Source organism: Lepidochelys kempii, chromosome 2 (assembly GCF_965140265.1).
Source record: "Lepidochelys kempii isolate rLepKem1 chromosome 2, rLepKem1.hap2, whole genome shotgun sequence".
Classification (NCBI taxonomy): domain Eukaryota; kingdom Metazoa; phylum Chordata; order Testudines; family Cheloniidae; genus Lepidochelys; species Lepidochelys kempii.
Genome location: NC_133257.1, coordinates 201,437,871 through 201,459,069, shown reverse-complemented (window position 1 = coordinate 201,459,069; position 21,199 = coordinate 201,437,871). Strand labels below are relative to the sequence as shown.

At 38.9% G+C, this 21,199-nt stretch overlaps 1 protein-coding gene across 5 annotated transcripts in view; it reads right to left on the bottom strand.

The window, feature by feature from the left end:
* The window catches only part of ZNF385D (zinc finger protein 385D), a 623,117-nt gene that overhangs the window by 79,719 nt on the left and 522,199 nt on the right, over window positions 1-21,199 (bottom strand). For all 5 annotated transcript variants that reach the window (XM_073333495.1, XM_073333496.1, XM_073333497.1 and 2 more), the window contains one exon: window positions 10,722-10,875. In XM_073333495.1, coding sequence (XP_073189596.1) covers window positions 10,722-10,875 — 154 coding nt within the window. The remainder of the gene's footprint in view (window positions 1-10,721; window positions 10,876-21,199) is intronic.

The following is a 21,199-nucleotide window of genomic DNA, read 5'->3' as shown; positions in this document are numbered from 1 at the left end:
GATTAATATAATAAATCTTTAATCCTAAGAGTTTATAATAAAAAGGTGTCAGAGTATGGGGGAAGTATTGCAATGCTACAATCTTTTGTAAGAGCCCAATGGCTACAGCACCTTTGACCCCTGCCTCCGTAACTAGCTACAGGACTGCTCAAACAACAACAAAGCAATACACAATCTGGAAGGAGCCGCTGGCAGACACAGTGTATTGTGTCATGTCTCCAATATTCAGTTTATATAGCAAAGCTGATGAGTGTAAAGATATTGCCTGACAAACTAGAAATTATTCCAAGAGTTCTAGCAACAAACAAGCTGACAATTGAAATGCTATGAAAGACTCTATTAAATGTTTTAGAATAAAATGGTTTTCCATTCATATGTCCAATACTAACAAAAGCATTTTTCTTTCTTTCTATCTGGGTAGGATGATCCAGACTTTGTAACTGACAGAAGTTTGTATCTGCAGGACTATTCAAGCATAAAATTGTTGTCCACGCAATCCCAATCATAAACAGCTGGGTACCCAGAAAGCACCTGGTGTTCATATGATGAAGCTCTTAGTTGCAACATATATAGATCCAATTAAGAAAAAAAGGACTTTATTGCACATTAATGATCAATTGATGTGCATATAAATTATTGTAATTTTATGTTAACATTTGACTACACTGAAAAAGAGAGAAAAGTACTTCTACACACAAATCAAAAGAGAATCTATTGTTTCTCAAATTACCATTAAGCTCATATGCAAAAATGGTACTACCGTCTGCAGAATGCTGATAACATTTTGTGCTGCAATTAATTATGGATGGTGTAAAGTATGGAAAAGTCAAAGCATAGGTGATTTAAAGTCAAGGATGTTGGGGTTTGATCAAATGTGGCTAGTTTGGGTCATTATACTGAATTTTCCAAGAATGTAATCAAGAAGCTAGATAATTGTTCATCCATAATCCATAATTCTCAGGCAAGTAATGATAGCATTTATGAAACAATGTGCCATTTGCTCTGTCGTTACAAGGCTATATCCAAAGCTTTTACTTTGAAAATAACATTTAAAAAGGCAGACACCTAATGTGGGATTTTCAAAACTGGCTAGGGGATTGAGATGCCCAATCCCATTAAAATTAATGGGAATTGGACATCCAGGTCCCCTAGCTTGATCTAAATCTCTCACCCTTAATGTATAAATTACCAAGCAATTATACAGAAAGAATCACATCTTATTCCAAGCATACACCTCTGGTTTCCCCTTTCCAAAATATGTGAACCAATGAGGTCGTATGAACCAGAAATGCCTAAAAGATTCAGACTTCAAAATCATCAGTTGTATAATGATCTGTATCAACATATGGACTTGTGAAGGAAGAGAAATATGTAGCAGTGATCTCTGCAAGCCTGGACACAGCATGCAGCCCATTAATGCTGATCTGCCTTAAATGACTGAAATAGTACTTAGACATTGTATGTTAAAATCACAGCATGCCTCATGATACAACAAAGTATGATGAAACAAAGTATTGCTAATTTATATAAACATGTACTGCACTGTACTGTCTTTTGGGAATTAGAATATTAAAGAGTTTTATCTATTTGTAGGTGTATTCACATATTTTGGCAAATTTTATATTTGAATTGTACAAGAAACTGCTCTGAATCCAACAGTAGATTTCAGATAGTGTAAAATATTATAATGAATTTAAGATATATTAAACATTGGTATCATTATTACAAGTATTAGGACTGCTATAAATTCAATGTTTGTTCTTTAGGTAAAAGAAAGATTACCTAAAAAGCTACTATGCTGCAAAAATGCTAAAAAATAGAGGAGTTGTTTATAACTACTTGTAAGACATCATGAAAAAACTAACATGCTTTCTTCAGTGTTTCTTATGAGAGGAAAATTTAGTATGGTTGATCTTTGAACAATAGATTATATACTCTAATGTAAACAAATGAATGGTTACTGAAGAGTCCAATGTTAATTATATCAACTGTCACTGAGAACAGAAATAATCCAGTGATTCCAAATTTGAGGACTCTTTCATAAACTATCAACCCTATCCGCTATTGATACAAGTGGGAAACAGATGCTTGTAGTAAAAATGAAGTCACAGAAAAATGAGAGGGAGATAAAATGAAAGCAGCAACAAGAGAAACTGGCTTTCCTTTCCTAATGGGAGCCCTTTTCCAGGCCTGTTCCTGGAGATGAATCACAAATGCAGCTCTGAATATATCTGAAATACACATGGATTTGACTATTTTCAGCCATAGTAGAAATGTGTTAGGCTAGGAGAGCTCACTCAGGGAATTGGAGAAAGGAGCAGTCAATCAGCATTATAAACATACAAGGGCAAATAACACAATGTACATTTTCATTTTCTCAAATTTTCGAATGAACTCACTGTGATAGTGGTTGCACACCTTGTGACGCGTTCTCGGGGCTCCCAAAACTATGGGTGACATAATTACCCCTCTGCCTTAGGAAAAGAACACCTGTACATACATCTCCCAATGCTTACGGTGACCAGTATAATACAAGCTCTCATTTGATACTTTATACAACATTCTTCACCAGTGACTACTATGACAAAATGTGTTAAGTGTAGTAAGTACATCAGGCCTGATCAGAGTTGTTTCACGTCAATAAACCCTTTTGCCAGCTGGTATTGAGGGGCCCTTAGGGTTATACACCTATTATATTTGCTGTCCATGATCATTTGTCTGATTCGTCTCACACGAATAGTTGTGGATGGTAGTTTTAAGCTTGCGTACTTTGCAAGCTTGCAATTCAAACTAGAAAGAGGATTCTGCTATTCACACAGACGAGACTTGGCTGTAGACTTTACAGGTAGAACTCTACACCGATAATTACTTTGTGTGAATGTGATGAGAAACAGTTGAAATTTATAGTCAGCAACTAATCAATACATTCTTTAATAGCCTAATTTTACTAGGAATGATGTTTTGGCCAATGTGTATATGTCTTAAAATGAAAAGGATTTAAAATTTTTCAGCAATTCCTTAATCCTGTGCATCTCTTGCCAACTTCTCCTAAACTGTTTCCTCTCCCTGAGAAATTCGTAGGCCATCCATTCTTATTAAAAGAGTTATATTTATCCAATAAGAAACAGTACCAGCAGATTTATGACCAATCATAGCTAACCAACGTAGCTCAAATTTTGATATTCCAGCATCAAATACTGAAAGACAGTCCATGGTTGAGTAAAAATACTTCAAATTTGTCAAGGAAATTTGAACAACAAATCTGAGGAAACTGCAGTTTGGTCACAGACATTTTGTGAGCAGAAAAAGTAGCTAAACTCAGCAAATAAATTAAGAATGGTTTGTTCAGCTTGAATTGTTACTTAATCATTGTCACTCTCTCCTTCACATATATAAATGAGAGGGACAACTGGGTAATTTGAGAAGTTAACTAGTTTCAATTCTAGAAAAATGATTTATTGCACTGGATGCAAGGTTATCCATTGCAACAGCGCCACTGGACATACTGGATGTTGAGAACTCAGTTTCTCAACCCCCTACACCAAATTCAGTCCTAGTGTAAGTGGATGAAATTACAATGAAGCCAGTGGAGCTGCATCTGCTTACATCAGATCTGAATTCTAATTTCTAAGACCTTTCAGCATGTAAAATATCTTCCAAGCTAGGTGTGCAGATTGCCTGGATAGGTCTGACCCACAGTGAAATTATTAGAAAACATCAAGCTATTCAAAGACAATGGAGCCTAAATACGGCACAAAGAGAAAACCAGGTAAGGCCAGAATCTATAGTTTCACGTTTTCCTTGTATTTCAGCAAAAAAGATGCAAAGAAGCAATTTGAAAGTGCAGGCAAAAGACACTTAGCAGTTTGATCAATCAGAGTCTCATCAATAATGTTTCTTACTGTAATGCAATATGAATCACGTCTGTGTGATGGCAATAGTGTATGTTCCAAGGCTTCTTTTCATAATTGAAAACCAGTGCAGACGCGATTCTCAGTAAACCCATGAAACTGCAAGTCCATTAGCAAGAATTTTTAATGAATCTGTAAACTCAGGAGTTGTACCATATGATTGGAGAATTGCTAACATAGTTCCTATTTTTAAGAAAGGGAAAAAAAAAGAGATCTGGGTAACTACAGGCCTGTTAGTTTGACATCTATAGTATGCAAGGTCTTGGAAAAAATTTTTGAAGGAGAAAGTAGTTAAGAACATTGAGGTTAATGGTAAATGGGTCAAAATACAACATGGTTTTAGAAAAGGTAGATCGTGCCAAACCAACCTGATCTCCTTCTTTAAGAAAGTAACAGATTTTTTTAAACAAAGGAAACACAGTGGATCTAATTTACCTAGATATCAGGAAGGCGTTTGATACCATGCCACATGGGGAATTATTAGTTAAATTGGAAAAGATGGGGATCAATATGAAAATTGAAAGGTGGATAAGGTATTGGTTAACAGGGAGACTACAGTGGGTCCTACTGAAAGGTGAACTGTCAGGCTGGAGGGAGGTTACCAGTGGAGTTCCTCAGGGATCGGTTTTGGGACCAATCTTATTAAATCTTTTTATTACTGACCTTGGCACAAAAAGGGGGAGTGTGTTAATACAGTCTGCGGATGACACAAAGCTGGGAGGTACTGCCAATTTAGAGAGAGACTGGGATATCATAGAGGAAGATTTGGATGACCTTGTAAACTGGAGTAATAGTAATAAGATGAAATTTAATAGTGAGAAGTGTAAAGTTATGCATTTAGAGATTAATAACAAGAATTTTAGTTGTAAGCTGGGGACGCATCAATTAGAAGTAATGGAGGAGGAGAAGGACCTTGGAGTATTGGTTGATCATAGGATGACTATGAGCCACCAAGGTGATGTGGCCGTGAAAAAAGCTAATGCGGTCTTGGGATGCATCAGGAGAGGTATTTCCAGTAGAGATAAGGAGGTTTTAGTACCATTATACAAGGCACTGGTGAGACCTCACGTGGAATACTGTGTGCAGTTCTGGTCTCCCATGTTTAAGAAGGATGAATTCAAATTGGAACAGGTACAGAGAAGGGCTACTAGGATGATCCGAGGAATGGAAAACCTGTCTTATGAAAGGAGACTCAAGGAGCTTGGCTTGTTTAGCCTAACTAAAAGAAGGTTGAGGGGAGATATGATTGCTCTCTATAAATATATCAGAAGGATAAATACCGGAGAGGGAGGGGAATTATTTAAGCTCAGTACCAATGTGGACACAAGAACAAATGGATATAAACTGGTCATTGGGAAGTTTAGACTTGAAATTAGATGAAGGTTTCTAACCATTAGAGGAGTGAACTTTTGGAATAGCCTTCCAAGGGAAGCAGTGGGGGCAAAAGATCTATCGGATTTAAGATTAAACTCGATAAATTTATGGAGGAGATGGTATGATGGAATAACATGGCTTTGGTAATTAAATATTCATGGTAAATTGGCCCAATGGCCTCTGATGGGATATTAGATGGGGTGGGATCTGAGTTACCCAGGAAAGAATTTTCTGTAGTATCTGGCTAATGAATCTTGCCCATATGCTCAGGGTTTAGCTGATCGCCATATTTGGGGTTGGGAAGGAATTTTCCTCCAAGGCAGATTGGAAGAGGCTCTGGAGATTTTTCGCCTTGCTCTGTAGCATGGGGCACTGATCACTTGCTGGAGGATTCTCTGCTCCTTGAAGTCTTTAAACTACGATTTGAGGACTTCAATAGCTCAGACATAGGTGAGAGGTTTTTCGCAGGAGTGGGTGGGTGAGATTCTGTGGCTTGCGTTGTGCAGGAGGTCAGACTAGATGATATAATGGTCCCTTCTGACCTTAGTATCTATGAATCTATGAATTTACACAAAGGAATATGCCAGGAGAGTGCTGGGTAAATATTTTAGGCACGATATACAAAAATGAAACAGACAGTTGCTGGAATACAACTGTTGTGGCATTTCTGTCATCTTATCTCTACTTTCTGACATCTCCTCTTCCTGTTATCACTCTCTTTTCCTCTAAGTTTTCCCCCAATCACCTCCTCTTTCCAAGTTCCTCATATTCCCCTTACTCTTTCAGCTTACCTCCTTGTCTCCCATCCAATACATGAGCACTTTGTTGCACCAGATGCTGAACTGACTCACCTACCTCACCTGGATTCCATTTAAGAACTCTGCAAGCTGGATTGGAATTGGGTGCCATTTCATGCCCAACTGCCATCTGTTCATCATCCATGTCCTGTTATACGAGGATTTTCTCAGTTTTCCAATAAATCCGTTTTTAAAAGGTTTATACAAGTCTGCTAATAATTGACAGATTTGTTCAGCAAAAAATTGTAACTTCCTTTAACCCTTCACATGATGTATAATCCCAATTTCCCTAAACTTTCTCACCCATAGCGTCAGCTTTTTGCTTCAGATTCTCACATATTATTTTTTCTAATATGTTCCCATCAATACCCTAAAGCTTAAAAGAATGTGTATCAACTTGTTGCCCTATTTACGTGTGAAGATAATGTATTATGCCACAGCTCTGAGAGCAGCAAAGCATCTTCAGATCATACCTATTGTGCTAGAAAAAAAAGTTATATATATATACACACATACACACACACACACGTACATGTATGCCATGGTTTATAGAATACTTTTTCTGCTCTCCTAAATAGACTTTTGTTCTGCTTTTAGAGAAGTGTTCTGAATATTGTACTTTAATAGGAATTTTGAGGGTCTGGGCCTAAGTCCCCAAGGTATTTAGGCATTGAGATTCAATTGAAATCAATGGGAGATGGGTGCTTAAATACCCCTGAGGATCTGGGCTAAACTGTATAACATCCAAAAACAACACAGAAATTGTCGATCTCTGTGGGTGGAAGCTCTGTTAATGACTGTCACTTTTTCAATGGCCTATTTTGCTGTATTGATATCAGATGCTGGACAAAACCACGAGTTATGTGTGGCCTGCAACATATGGAGACAAAGGAAGACAAAGCAACATTCAAATTCTCTGATGGGTAAAACAAAGAATCTGACCCTATGCCTTCAGGACTTGATTTATAAGAACATACTTATACTGATCTATGTCTATATGTGTGAAAAATATGCATTTTTGTCACCTCTCAAACATTCCACAGATTCATCAGAGGGAAAGAATATTAATTGCTGTTTCCGTATCAGTGTGAATTTAGCATCACCTTGAGATTCAAATTCACTTCTTATTTTTACAGTAAAGCTGCTCTATGGATGTTAAGTAAACTGCCAACAAAGTTCCAATATGTTGAGATCAGGGCATCTTCCTTTCAAATTGTTGTGATTGCCAGTACATCCATGCATAGCACTTTGCTGCTCAAAAGAATCTCACTCATTTAGACTAACTAGTTGAAGCCTCCCATTGATTTTAAAAGTTATTCAGATAGGTTAAGATATTACTGACCTTCACAGAATGAGCAAAATGTCTGCAGATCTTGCTTTCCACCCTTATTATGCAGTGCCATCATTTGTCCAAGTTTTTAAGCTGTGTGCTTTGTATAGTAAGATGCATAGTCTCCATTATTTATTGCACTAAGACATGTTGATACCACTGCCTTACAAATTACTTTAGGGAGAAGCAACGTAACAAATTGCTGCTTCAGCTCCTGCATCAGGTTATATATGATGTGGTCTTTTTCATAATCTTTATTGCATGGCACTGCAGGTTTCCTGATGTAGGTGTTGCACAGGGTAAGTAGAACCAGTGAACTGAAATCTTGAGGAATGTGCTATGACTGACATGTAATCCACCATTTAGCCACTGTTGTACATGATGTATTAGTGGTGTTGTGAACATGACCCCTTCTAGGCTTACTTGAGATCATGCATTAATCTTCTGTGTACCGCTTCATAAAGTTGTAGAAAAAAACTATTTCCAAATGACCATGTGAGGAGGGACTAGTACTCAAAATCATGGACTGTATAATAATTAATGAAACCATATGGAATAGCAACACATTCTCTCAGGTCAGTGATGTGAATCTCAGTGTACATGCTTTTTATGGCCAACATTCTCAGAATACATATATGTGGTCCAAAAGCCTCTCTTTGCCTTTCCTAAAATATTTGTATTCGGAAGAGTTCTATGAAACCCGCATGGAATGGAGGGCAACTGAAAAGAAAATTCAAATAATCCTGCAGATAATGAGTCCAAATAGTCCTGCTTTTGCTGGGAAATGTCAGCCACTTGGCTACCCAAAATCTTTGTACTGTTTTTCTTTTGCTACTGCAGATGATGTTTTCTATATAAATTGTGTTTAAATAAGAAGGTTCAGTTCTGCTCTCAGTTACGCCAGTAGAAATCCAGAGTGCAGAATTGGGCTCCAAATGTCCACAGGTGATCCTTCTTTTGGCTGATACATTTTAGGGGTGACAGAAGAGCAAGCCTGGTGAGTTTTTGTTTGCATCGTATCTTTAAATGACAACAGTTGGCTAGGGTTTGTAATATTTCGTGAAAATAATTCTATCATTATATTTGGTTTTTTTTCTAGTTGATCTTAATGTATTTCCTGCTGCCTTGGCTTTTGGTTTGTTGGCATCATGCCAGCATCCCTCGAAACAGATTCTTCCTCGGCAGAGGTACTTTTACAATCAGATCTTTCAATCAGCATTTTCTCTTCTTCTTCCTTCTCCTTTCCAAGACTCCATGACCAATCCCTATTTTCACACTAATATGATATTATCATAGCAACATAGTCCTCATTATTGCAAACAGTTATACACACATAACTTCAGCTCTGTGAGAAGCGTGGATGAACTCAATGGTACTTCTCACATGAGTAAACTTACCCAGATAGTTAGGGGTTTGTGAGTTTGGGGTCATGGATGGGTCATTGGCATATCAATGTAACGTAATTAAAATTAAATCACTGGAATGGCCCCAGTGGCAAAGATAGTACAGAATGCTCAATCAATCACCAAAGGCACATTGTTCACATAGATATATACCTAATTTATGGACTGTCTCCAGCAAGTTATAAATGAGATCTGAAAGTGAAAGGAACATCTCCCCAGGCCAGTGCTTTCCTTTGCAACCATTACTGTGCAGTTTTCTTTCTTGTATGCTGATATAATCACAGACTCAAAATACTGAGTTCAGATATACAGCAGATCATAAAACACTTCAGGGGCCTGCTGAAAGCCCCATAAAGTCAATGGTAAGACTCACACTAATTTTGATGTGCTTTGGATCATCCTCCAAACAAATGTCTGCCTCAGACAAATAAAACAAAACAAAACAATGCAGGCAAAACTTTTTAACAATTAAAAGTAAATATTTCACTTTTGTCTTCCTCCCTTGTCTATAAGAAATCTGCCATGATCATTTATAAAGCAATAAGTCAGTCCTTTGCACAAAACGCACTCTCGACATACCAACAGAATATTCAGTTCACTAACAAGTAAGAAAAGCCCAACATTTAAAACTATGTTTAAGTTTTAGTTTAGCTTTGTATTTTTTGTAACTGTTTCAGTACTCCCCTTCCTTCCCCCCACTGTTCCACAATTATTAATGCTTTTAATGTCACTGAAAAATTGGCTACATTCAGTATTAGAGAAATCTCATGATGCAACAGGAAGCCCTTTATAGGCGCCCCTTGTGCCAAGTTCAGGCATATGACAAGTATGAAAAAACCCACCTTGATTTTTGAACCACAATTATAACATGAATTTCCCATAACACACATAGTGCCGTTACCATATGTCTTCTAACAAAGACCTTACAAAAAGAATTAAATGCATGTTTATATGATACTTATATTTTGTTGTAACTCTTTCAGTTGTTTGTACATTTCTATTTACAGCCCCAACTGACACAGGAGAATTTGTTCCAGATGAGCAGCTCTCAGCAGCAACACCAGAATATTATACATTATTTGCTCATCATGCATTTTTTTTCTGTAAGACTTTGTGTATGCATCTCATAAGTTGCACACAGTACGTACATTGCAGAGAAATGTAAGAGCAATTATTTCTTGTGAACAACTAAAACTATCTTCTATAAACTTACATCCTTCCTTTGAAATGTCCAATACAGTAGCCTATATTTAAAATGTCAGGTTAATTGAATCCCATTGACTTCACCTGATACTTGCATGGGTTTTGGTTGCAAGGAAAAAACCTAGCCCCCAAGCAATAATTTAAAGATTATTATTTCAGTATGAAGACTCAGTTTAGCATAATAATGGGGATCAATAACACTTACCTGTTTATGTGGAGTGGAGGTTATACAGCTATTACCCAGATCAAAATCATGCACTTTAAATAATAATGCAATGCTTGAAATTTATGACAGTATCTCTTTTACCAACAATGCTTTTATCAGAGGCTCCTAGACACAATTAGTGTAATTTGCTGCATTGTTTGTAGTTAAAACAAATGTGCCATAGGTAATTGTGTAGAGAGACACTGCATACAAACAACAAGATTTAGAGCAGTTCGTATTTAATAGTTCATTTGCCATAAATATTACTTGAGTCATATGTATGCATTCTAACCTAAAAGAATGCCAAGCCTCTTTTCACAAAAGAGAAGTCAGTTACATGACTATTTTACTCTCACAAGTGTGTTGAAAAGAAGAACAAAATCAATATTGCACAGAAAGATGGATCAAGCATGAATCAATGTGGCAAGCACATAACCAAACAGACATGGAGTTAAACAAGAAAAATAAAAAAAAAAACAACAAAGATTATCGCTTAACCTGTTTTGTCAGAGCTGGCATTGATGGTATTGGTAGTGATGGAAGTCTTTGCGCTGTCCTTGGTAGTAACAGATTTCTGCTTATTTTTCATGGCTTCCAGTGCTTTGAGCTTCTTGGCATGTTTAGTGCCTTTGTAGTGGGCCGCAGCCTGGCTCTACAAAGGAGAACAAAATGAACCATGCAATCAGGCTCATTTCTAAACTGGCATTCTCTGTATTAGTACAAATACAGACTACCTTTCAATAATGGGTACCATTCACAATACATAAGCAGTGACCAAATTCTGTGTAGAATGATGCTTAGGAAACAATGAAAATCATATTCAAACAACCCCAATATGATAAATATTATGTAATACTATATTACTTTCAGATCAGTTTAATAGAGCTTTACCACATGTAAAATGTTTCCTCTTTATCAGTTTTGCTATCAAGAGCTTTTCTCTATCACATAAAGATTTCAAGTCTCAGGGAGCAGGGAGGAAGACATGTTTTTCTTTTGATAGGTCTAGGTTTATACACTTTCTATTACAAACTTTGCCACAGGTGTCTATAGGAGATGGTTTACATCTAACTTTGGAAGCAGGAACTTTACAAATGGAAAGCAAGGACTCACTGTCCAGAGCACCCCATCACCTAAGAACTAATTGAATACAACTCAGACATGCAAATGTCTGGACTTAAAAAAAAATAGGTCATTTCAGTCAACCTGCTACAAAGGTAGCCTGTGAAATTCAAGGTGAGAGGAACTTTTCAGTGTATGACCCTCTGACTAAGCCTAGCATGTTGCCAGGTGTGTTTTGGCTACTTGATGTAGTAGATCACAGCCAAATTTGTATGTGTACTACAGAGATTTTCACACTACTCTAAAGAACTTTGACTCCCTATTATTTTAAGGGTTCATTGTGATAACTCTTCTCTTCATTTATGCTACAGATTTTGGGGGGTATTTAAGTATAAAATGTATCTTATTAAAAACATGGTAGAGCTGTGTGGATATTCTCCCTGAATAGTTTCTCTGGTTATTTGCAGCTCTTCTGCAAAACAGGAACCAACCCTGCAGTTCATAAATGAATGGGATGTTACATGCCTCAAGCTTTCTGCTACTGAATTTCAACTCTAATTGGTAGCAACTCGCTTTTTGCTAATGAACAAGACCACTAATTCTTCAGGAAAGACCTCAAACTTTAGTTATTTTCGAGTCAAGAGCAAAGTATGTTCTATTGTAGAATTGCAACTTGTAGTGAAAACAGCGGGAATTCATTACATATGGAACTGAAAGGATCAAAGCCATACCAGGACTTAGTCATTCAATGTAAACCAATACGGCAGAGGTGGGAGGTTGCTGCATTATCTAGGATCTCTTAGAGTTTTATTTGAACATTATCTTATGGCAAATTTTCTGGGGTGATGCCAGGAAATGCTAAGCTAATATTTATATTATATTGAGGTTTATTTATAGTTCTCAGCCCTGATGAAAGCTCATGATTCCTACCTGGATGCCTGAGATCTGGGGTGTGGAGGAAGTGTAGGAGAGAGAAAGATTTCATCTACTCCAGCAAAAAACTGTTACCTCTATTTTTACATGCATCATTCGGTTTGATTGAAACATTGATTTCTCTATCCCTTAAATTATTAAAGTGCTACAGAAGGTACCCTTATTGAAAGAACACTGGACAGTGAAGTTATTAATTAGAAACAACTTGAACAGAAATAGCACAATCATGCATCTTTTACAGTTCCCAACACATAACATTGAGACATACTGTAAGCCAAATATGAACAGTTAAGTGATGTTAATTACTGTTAATCTGAAGAACCAATGTCAGGTTAGGATGACTGCATTAAAATGGCACAATACTGTTTGTACATCCTTATACCACTACTGCATCACGTCTATGTCTATGGTTTATAGTAAGTATGATTATCTAGTCCAAATTTTTTTTAAATGAATTGTATTTTATTTTGATCAATCAGGCCCTGACACTGATATACTTATTTACATTGACTAGTACCTTACTTCTCAAATGTGAGTAAATTTATCAGAATTGGGCCATACACATTTGATTATTAATATGGTATTAATTTGATACACTCTCTTAAGCTTCTTCGGAGAACCAAATTTGTATTTCTTGTGCACCCATCTTCCCCTTGACTTCTACATTCCTTGGTACAGCTCCACAAACTTGCCTTCAAGGAGAGTTTTGAGTGTACAAGTGATGCACAATGAGGCCCTTCATGGGAATCTGTGACCTTTACAGAGTTCTGAAATATAGAAACAGAATTGCTCTAAGTAGAAACATATTGTTTCAATTTACAAGTAAAAAATGGCTGCTCTTGAGTACTGTCCATTACTCACTTCCCAGAGAGGGCTGCCAGTTTACCATACTCTACTTACAGAAGATTTTATGCTTTTTTTTAATTTCAGAATGTAAATTTCCATTCTTTGTGGGGATACAAAGGCATCTCAGGTTCTTTCAAGATAATCATAGCTGGCAGGTTAATGGTAGTTCTATGTGGGATGGGATAGTTTGCTCCATAAGCATTTAACCAGCCCCAAATGAGCTTAAACTCTGAACTGGAACCCTATAAAAATCTGTTATTGTCTTCATCATCAGGAGGAAGCCAGCGGGGGAAAAAATGGAAAATGATTCATAAATATTCTATCCAGTGTGAGAATAGAAAATGTGATAGAAGCCTCTGACTGAATTATTTCTTAGAGAACTAAAGAGAACTAAATAAGTGTCATTACTAGAATGCCATTACTACTTAAAGCTTAAGTCAAAAAATCAGACAGATTGTAAGATACAATTATTCCAGAATGTCATGCAGAATTGTTAAAAAAAAAAAGAGGGGAGGAGGGGAAGGCATAAATCAGATTTTTTGTGGAAACCACGATGCAGAACTATGAGAGAAGAATGAATAATCGACTACACCATTCTATGGGGTAGGTGAATCCTGCTGTGACACACTAAGATAACAGTGGCAGAAAACAAAAGTGAACTGGAAAAGAGATTTTTTTAAAAAGTCTCTCTTTGTAACCTAGCTAGAGAAGTACAAGTTGTTAAGAGATGCACTTGGTGAAATCCTGGACATGTTGAACTCAGTGGAAATTCTGACATTGACTTCAGTGGAAGTAGGCTTGCACCAACAGTGTATTTTAAAAGGACTATTGCCTGTTTTAATTGCCAGTTATTGGGGAGGCCCATTGTACTTGGGGAATTATATTGTTCTAATTGTACCTAAACCAGTAGTTCTATCAGATTAAATTGATTCAGGGTAATAGTATGGGAAGAAGCTCCTCCTTTACTACAGTATATTTTGTGATTTCCTCCCCCGCTTTCCCCGCCAAAAAACAACGACCTTTTGCTTAAAATTAAAGCCTGTTTCTCACCATCAGTACAGCCTCTATAAACTATGTAAATATTGTTTAATATTTCCTTCTTTTCTCATGACTTCATAATTTGATAAATACCACCACTCTTGGCATTGTAAAGCTGGGCCACTGTCACATGATGTGAAAGCAAACCAGTGATGCATATCAAATATTACTAATGCAAACTTAAACTTCGCTGTAAGAGAGTATGCATTGTACAGCAGCAAGCTGAAACGCTACAAATGGGAGATTTTTAGGTTATACCCAACGCTAGATATCTATGGATCCTTAAATTAAACTTCGAAGGCTCTGATCCTGTGCATACTTAAGTGTGGGCAGGATCTAGTCTAGGAGAATTTGTCTCCACTTCAAGGCCAGGAAAGCCATAAAATGCCAACTAATTTTTCACTAGTTATTTATAAAGAGCTCCTAGTAATCTCAGTAGTGTAGATCAATTTAAAAACCCTCTTTTGCAAAACAGATAAGTTGCCCTCATTTTATTTATGTATTTTTATTCTAATCATTAATAGTACAGTGCCAGACCTGCTTATGTTGAATTTGTAGAATTTAAACATGAATTAATAAAACTTCAGCATTAACTCATATAAAATGACTTTTCACATTTCTATATGAACAATTAAATATTTGGTTATATCGTTATTGCATTGCATTACAATTACCATAAGAGCATCACATTACCAAGCAAATGGCACTGAGTGAGCAAAGGGAAACAGATGAAATATTTTAAACAATCCAGACATCAGTATTTTCCTAGAATTACATTCCTCATGTCTACATTGCAGTCTTCAAGAGAACCCTGTGAACTTGAGAAGCTGTGTACGTGAGTAAATCATATATCATCTCAGTTAAGTTCTTTAGGCTTTGATCCAACAAAGACCTTGGAGTGTGGTTAACTTTATGCCCTGTGAGCAGCCCCAGATTAAGTTATACATAGGCACTATAGCACCCAGGCCTATGGCTCTACTCCTGGGGTCATGATTATATCAAATTCTTAGCTTTAATTAAAAATAAGGAAATAAAAGAACTCCCTTGCTGCTCTCACTGTCTTTTCACTCAGCATCACCACACTTCCCTTTGATGCTTTCCTCCCTCTTGTTCTCTGCCTTATCCCCCTTCTCAGCTACACCTTCCTTTGTTTTTCCTTCTAGCTAAACCCCTTTTAACAAAACCCAACTCAAAGCAGAAAGATTTTAAAAAAAATCATGAAACTAACATGCCATTTGCTACCATCACACCGATTGCTCTGTTTGTAAATTCTAGCCTTTTCCCCTACCCTGTATCGGTCTTCTCTATTGAGAATGAAAGGTCTTTAGGGGGCAAGGACTCTGTTTGTATAGTGCCTAGCACAATGGGGCCCATTCGTAGTGAGCCCTTGGGTGCTCTGATAATACATACAATAAACAATAAGAAGAGTTGTCTGCCTGAGTCTGCAGAAAGCCTAAAACAATACCTCTGTGATAGGTGAAAACTGAAGCCCTGTTCGTCCCTCTGAGGTGATGACTCCATGATGCACTGCTTTAGGGGACTTCAGGGATACCATCCTAACAGAGGGCTCTCTCTGTGCCAGGAGAAGAGTGCAGAAGTCCTGGCCTATCAACCAAGCAGTTACACACCAGTTGCTGGGGTAGATACTGGGTCCTCACTTTGCTGCCACCCCTGTATTTCTAGGTTTTGGAGAAAGAAAAGAAGGTTGCTTCTGCCCCTCCTGGTGGGGAGAACAGAACCCTTTCCCTGCCTTTTTAGAAAGGAAGAGGGCCAGCGGCCCCAGTTACTCTCAGGTTACAAGTGTGATGGCAGACATCTTAGCAAACACACCCGGACTTGAACTGGGACCCTTCAAAGCTAAAAAGCACAAATTGTTGGAGCTTGATGTAAAGCTCTCTAGCTGGGGCTGTAACAAACTAATATCCACATATTGGACAGAGGGGAACCAGCAACACACTCACCAGTCTGTGACACAAAGAGGGGGGCTTGCAAGGTGGGGTTGTAGGGGACTCGTGTTGTGGTGTGCTGAGGGCTGCAGATTGCCTTAATCTGCCCCATTGGAGTCAACTGCACTCTAAATGTAGGAAAGCCGTATTTCTGAACATGCACAAGGAACTCTGATCAAAATCAGACACCCCCTGTGGAAAAAGTTGAATCATATTTAGATGAAAGAAAAGGAGGACTTGTGGCACCTTAGACACCTTAGAGACTAAGGTGCCACAAGTCCTCCTTTTCTGTTTGCAGATACAGACTAACACGGCTGCTACTCTGAAACCTATATTTAGATGAGAGTTTTGTTTTTTTTTAAATGGTTTATAACAGATGATTTGGCTCTTTAGCCCTCATTACTGCCAAGAGCTCTGTGCGGGTGCAGGGACCTTAGTGCTCAGTGAAGTCAAAGTGAAGGGGAAAAAACAGATATGAAAAAATTCTTTAAACGTTGCATACCTCCACTGATAACTGGGGAATGGCTGAAATCAGCCCCAGAGCAGAAAAGCCACACAAGGCCCTAAGCCTCCTACAGGCTCCCCATCATGCAATGGGATCTGATATGCAGATAGGCAATAGACATTGAAGTCAAGGAGGGCTTTGCACATGCCCAACTAAGCATGTGACTGCAGAACCAAATACCTTACTACTGCGGGATCCTGCTCCCATCAAAATCCAAACTAGCTTAGCCATTGACTTAATAAAGGTCAGATAGGGCTCCTAATGCAACCATAGTAAGAGAAAAAGATGATGGATAAATAATCTCTTGCATGGACCTTCTTGCATTGGAGTGTATTTTCCCTAATGAACAGTATGTGGGGCTTTCATGGGATATAAAAACCCTGCACCAGAAAGGAAGGGGTTAAAGAGTTACTTTGGGTCTAGGCAACACCACCATAACTGTAAAGCATTCAAGGGCTGGAGGAGCTTAAAAGAGGAGAAGACCAGCTCAATAAGAGAACAAATGGTGGAGGTGAACTGACCTACTTACTGTCTGTGCTCCTGGGGCCTTGCTGTAGCAACTTTATCAAACCAATGGAGAAGAGATTCATGGCACTCAGAAGGTCAGAGACTTTACCTCTGAATTCAGTTATTTAATGTCTTTATTTTATTTCCTGGGAAAGGGACAGGTAGAAAGTGATCCAGGGAGGCAGCAGTATAGCACTTATGGTTGCACGCCTTACCACCCGGCCCTGGATTGAAACTTGGTGGCCGGGGTGGGCCTGGGCTCCCCTACTCACACACATGTCTTTCCCTGATATTGGGAATCTAGATGAGAGAAGGCCCTAAGGACAGAAGGGTCAAGATTGCGAGACCTCAACCTAGGGAAGGCCTGGAGCCCCTCAACCAACCCATAGAGAAACCCAGTTGCTGGACTCCTTATATACCTCTAAAGAGGTGGACTTATACATGTGGCCTGGTTGGAGGGCTGAGTCAGAAGAGAGGCAGACTGTGACAGCAGACCAAGCACCAAAACTGAACTTTCAGCCAGAGAGAATAAATCTTCCCCATTGCCTTGGCAAATGGTGGGAGAAGAGAAGAAATGCCCACAGCAAGTCATTCCAAGGTAAATTTGTGTCTCTTTCTTTGGAGTAACAAATCTCCCTCTTCCTCCCCTCCCATTCTTCCTGAAGGAACTCTGACTCAAGCACTTGGGAGAAAAGACAGTTCTAAGGCCAGAGAAGTCATTTGTATGAGCTCCTCCGCTCACTATGCAGCTCCATTGGTCCCAACTATGGAACTCTGCCCCTTTGAGCACTAGATCAGACTGGTCACCATGGTGCAACCTTTTATAAACAACATTACTGCCTCAGTGGTTTGCAGCCGAACCTTGACATTTGGCAACGAAGATGAGAAGATTGCTTTTTGCTGTCTCCTTGAAAATACATCTGATTTGGCCAAATTACAAAAGGTCAAATATCACCATTGCCCATCTGTTTTTCACATAGCAGTTTGCTTTCGACTATCTCAGAATGCATGTGCACAAGAAACTATAGTTCCAGTTGCACTGGCAACCTTACCTGGCAGTTTCTAACTTTTTAATGCTTGGCTTTGCCTCCTCCATAACTTCCTTTTAACCCAGTTTTTTTTTCCCCCTGTAATTATATATATAGGACCTTGGCATGTCACAGTTCACCATCTATTATTCTCCTTATTGATGTGTAAAGATAGGTCAAGTTTAAGCATGTTTGTAAGCATCCCAAGTCCCAGGGAGGACTTCATGTACTGATATTCAAGATAGCAAAACCTACATTTGTGTAAACCTGTAACATGATATCATTAATCATAACACTTAGGGTATTAGCAAAATATGTTTTTTTCTGTTTGGGTGGGGAAGGGTATTACTCTCCCCCAACCAGCATATTAGATGGAGATTAACATTAGTACATAAAAGTATATAATTTAACCAGTAATACATTGACTAATTGGCAGACAGACAAGCATTGTCTATTTTACTGTCCACATTAAATCTTTGTTAGAGTGAAAGCTTTAAGAGCAAATGAAATTCACTTGACGTTTCCACTCAAATGAACCAAGCCAGTAGTCTCTGAGTAGGGTAGATGGCTTCTCAAGGAGAGTATTTCATTTGTGCAACTCATATGATAAATTAAGCCACATTTGGAAAAACAACATGTGGAAAAACCATATTCCTTGCCTCATAACCTAAGTCGTGCAGAATGCAATGCCATCCACAGCCTCAGAAACAACCCTGACATTATAATCAAAGAGGCTGATAAAGGAAGTGCTGTTGTCTTCATGAACAGGTCTGACTACCAAAAGGACGCTGCCAGACAACTCTCCAATACCAAATTCTACAGGCCACTTTCCTCAGATCCCACTGAGGAATACACTAAGAAACTGCACCATCTACTCAGGACACTCCCTACACTAACACAGGAACAAATCAACATACCCTTAGAACCCCGACCGGGGTTATTCTATCTTCTACCCAAGATCCACAAACCCGGAAATCCTGGACGCCACATCTCACTGAAAGACTGTCTGGATATGTGGACTCTCTACTCAGACCTTACGCCAACAGCACTCCCAGCTGTCTCCGTGAAACCATTGATTTCCTGAGAAAACTACAGTGCATTGGTGATCTTCCAGAAAACACCATCCTAGCCACCATGGATGTAGAGGATCTCTACACAAACATCCCACACACAGATGGACTACAAGCTGTCAGGAACAGTATCCCTGATGATGCCACAGCACAACTGGTTGCTGAGCTCTGTGACTTTATCCTCATGCAAAATTATTTCAAATTTGGTGACAATCTATACCGCCAGACCAGTGGCACCGCTATGGGCACCCGCATGGCCCCACAATATGCCAACATTTTTATGGCTGACCTGGGACAACATTTCCTCAGCTCTCATCCATTCACGCCCCTTCTCTACCTACTCTACATTGATGACGTCTTCATCATCTGGACCCCTGGGAAGGAAACCTTGGAAGAATTTCAGCACGATTTCAATAGCTTCCACCCCACCATCAACTTCAGCCTGGACCAATCTACACGGGAGGTCCACTTCCTAGACACCACGGTGCAAATAAGTGACGGTCATGTTAACATCACCCTATACCAAAAACCCACTGACCACTATGCCTACCTTCATGCCTCCAGCTTCCATCCCGGACACACCACACGATCCATTGTCTACAGCCAAGTGCTGAGGTACAACCGCATTTGCTTCAACCCCTCAGACAGAGACCAACACCTACAAGATCTTCACCAAGCATTCTCAAAACTATGATACCCACATGAGGAAACAAGGAAACAGATCAACAGAGCCAAACGTGTACCCAGAAGCCTCCTGCTGCAAGAGAAGCCCAAGAAAGAAACCAACAGAACTCCACTGGCCATTACTTACAGTCCTCAGCTAAAACCTCTCCAACGCATCATCAGTGATCTATAACCCATCCTGGACAACGATCCCTAGACCTTGGGAGGCAGGTTAGTCCTCGCTCACAGACAACCCACCAACCTGAAGCATCTTCTCACCAGCAACTACACACCGCACAATAGTAACTCTAACTCAGGAACCAATTCATGCAACAAACCTCAATGCGAACTCTGCCCACATATCTACACCAGATACACCATCACAGGACCTAACCAGATCGGCCACACCATCACTGGTTCATTCACCTGCATGTCCACCAATGTAATATATGCCATCATGTGCCAGCAATGCCCCTCTGCTATGTACTTTGGCCAAACTGGACAGTCCCTACGTAAAAGGATAAATGGACACAAATCTGATATTAGAAATGGCAGTATACAAAAACCTGTAGGAGAACACTTCAACCTCCTTGGACACACAGTAGCAGATTTAAAGGTAGCCATCCTGCAGCAAAAAAAACTTCAGGACCAGACTTCAAAGAGAAACTGCTGAGCTTCAGTTCATTTGCAATTTGACACCATCAGCTCAGGATTAAACAAAGAAATGACTAGCCAACTACAAAAGCAGTTTCTCCTCCCTTGGTGTTCACACCTCAACTGCTAGAAGAGGGCCTCAACCTCCCTGATTGAACTAACCTCGTTATCCCTAGCCTGATTCTTGATTGCATATTTATACCTGCCTCTGGAAATTTCCACCACATGCATCCGACGAAGTGGGTATTCACCCACGAAAGCTTATGCCCCAATCCGTCTGTTAGTCTATAAGGTGTCACAGGACTCTTTGCGGCTAAGCCACATTTAATTCCTACAGTTAGGTAAAATATGTATATTGCTTTGAAATAATAGTCATATTCGGAATTGAGAACTTGAGCAACAGGATATATGCCATTTTATATATATATACACACACACACACACACAGAAGAGAATGTTGTTCTGTATATATGTATACAGAAGAGAATATATATAACAACGTCCTCTTCTGTAATTGTAAAGACACCCACGCATGTTTTGTTCATTATGTTAATAAATATCAGTTGAATGATGTACTACTAATGACAGCCTTGGTAGATTTCAGTTGGGGGCAGCTGACATACAATTAAACTACAAAACAGAAGAAAAACAGAAACTTTCACATTGTTGTGACACAAAACAAGTTGGTGGTTTGCTTAATAACCTCAAAGTAACTCAGCTTTTA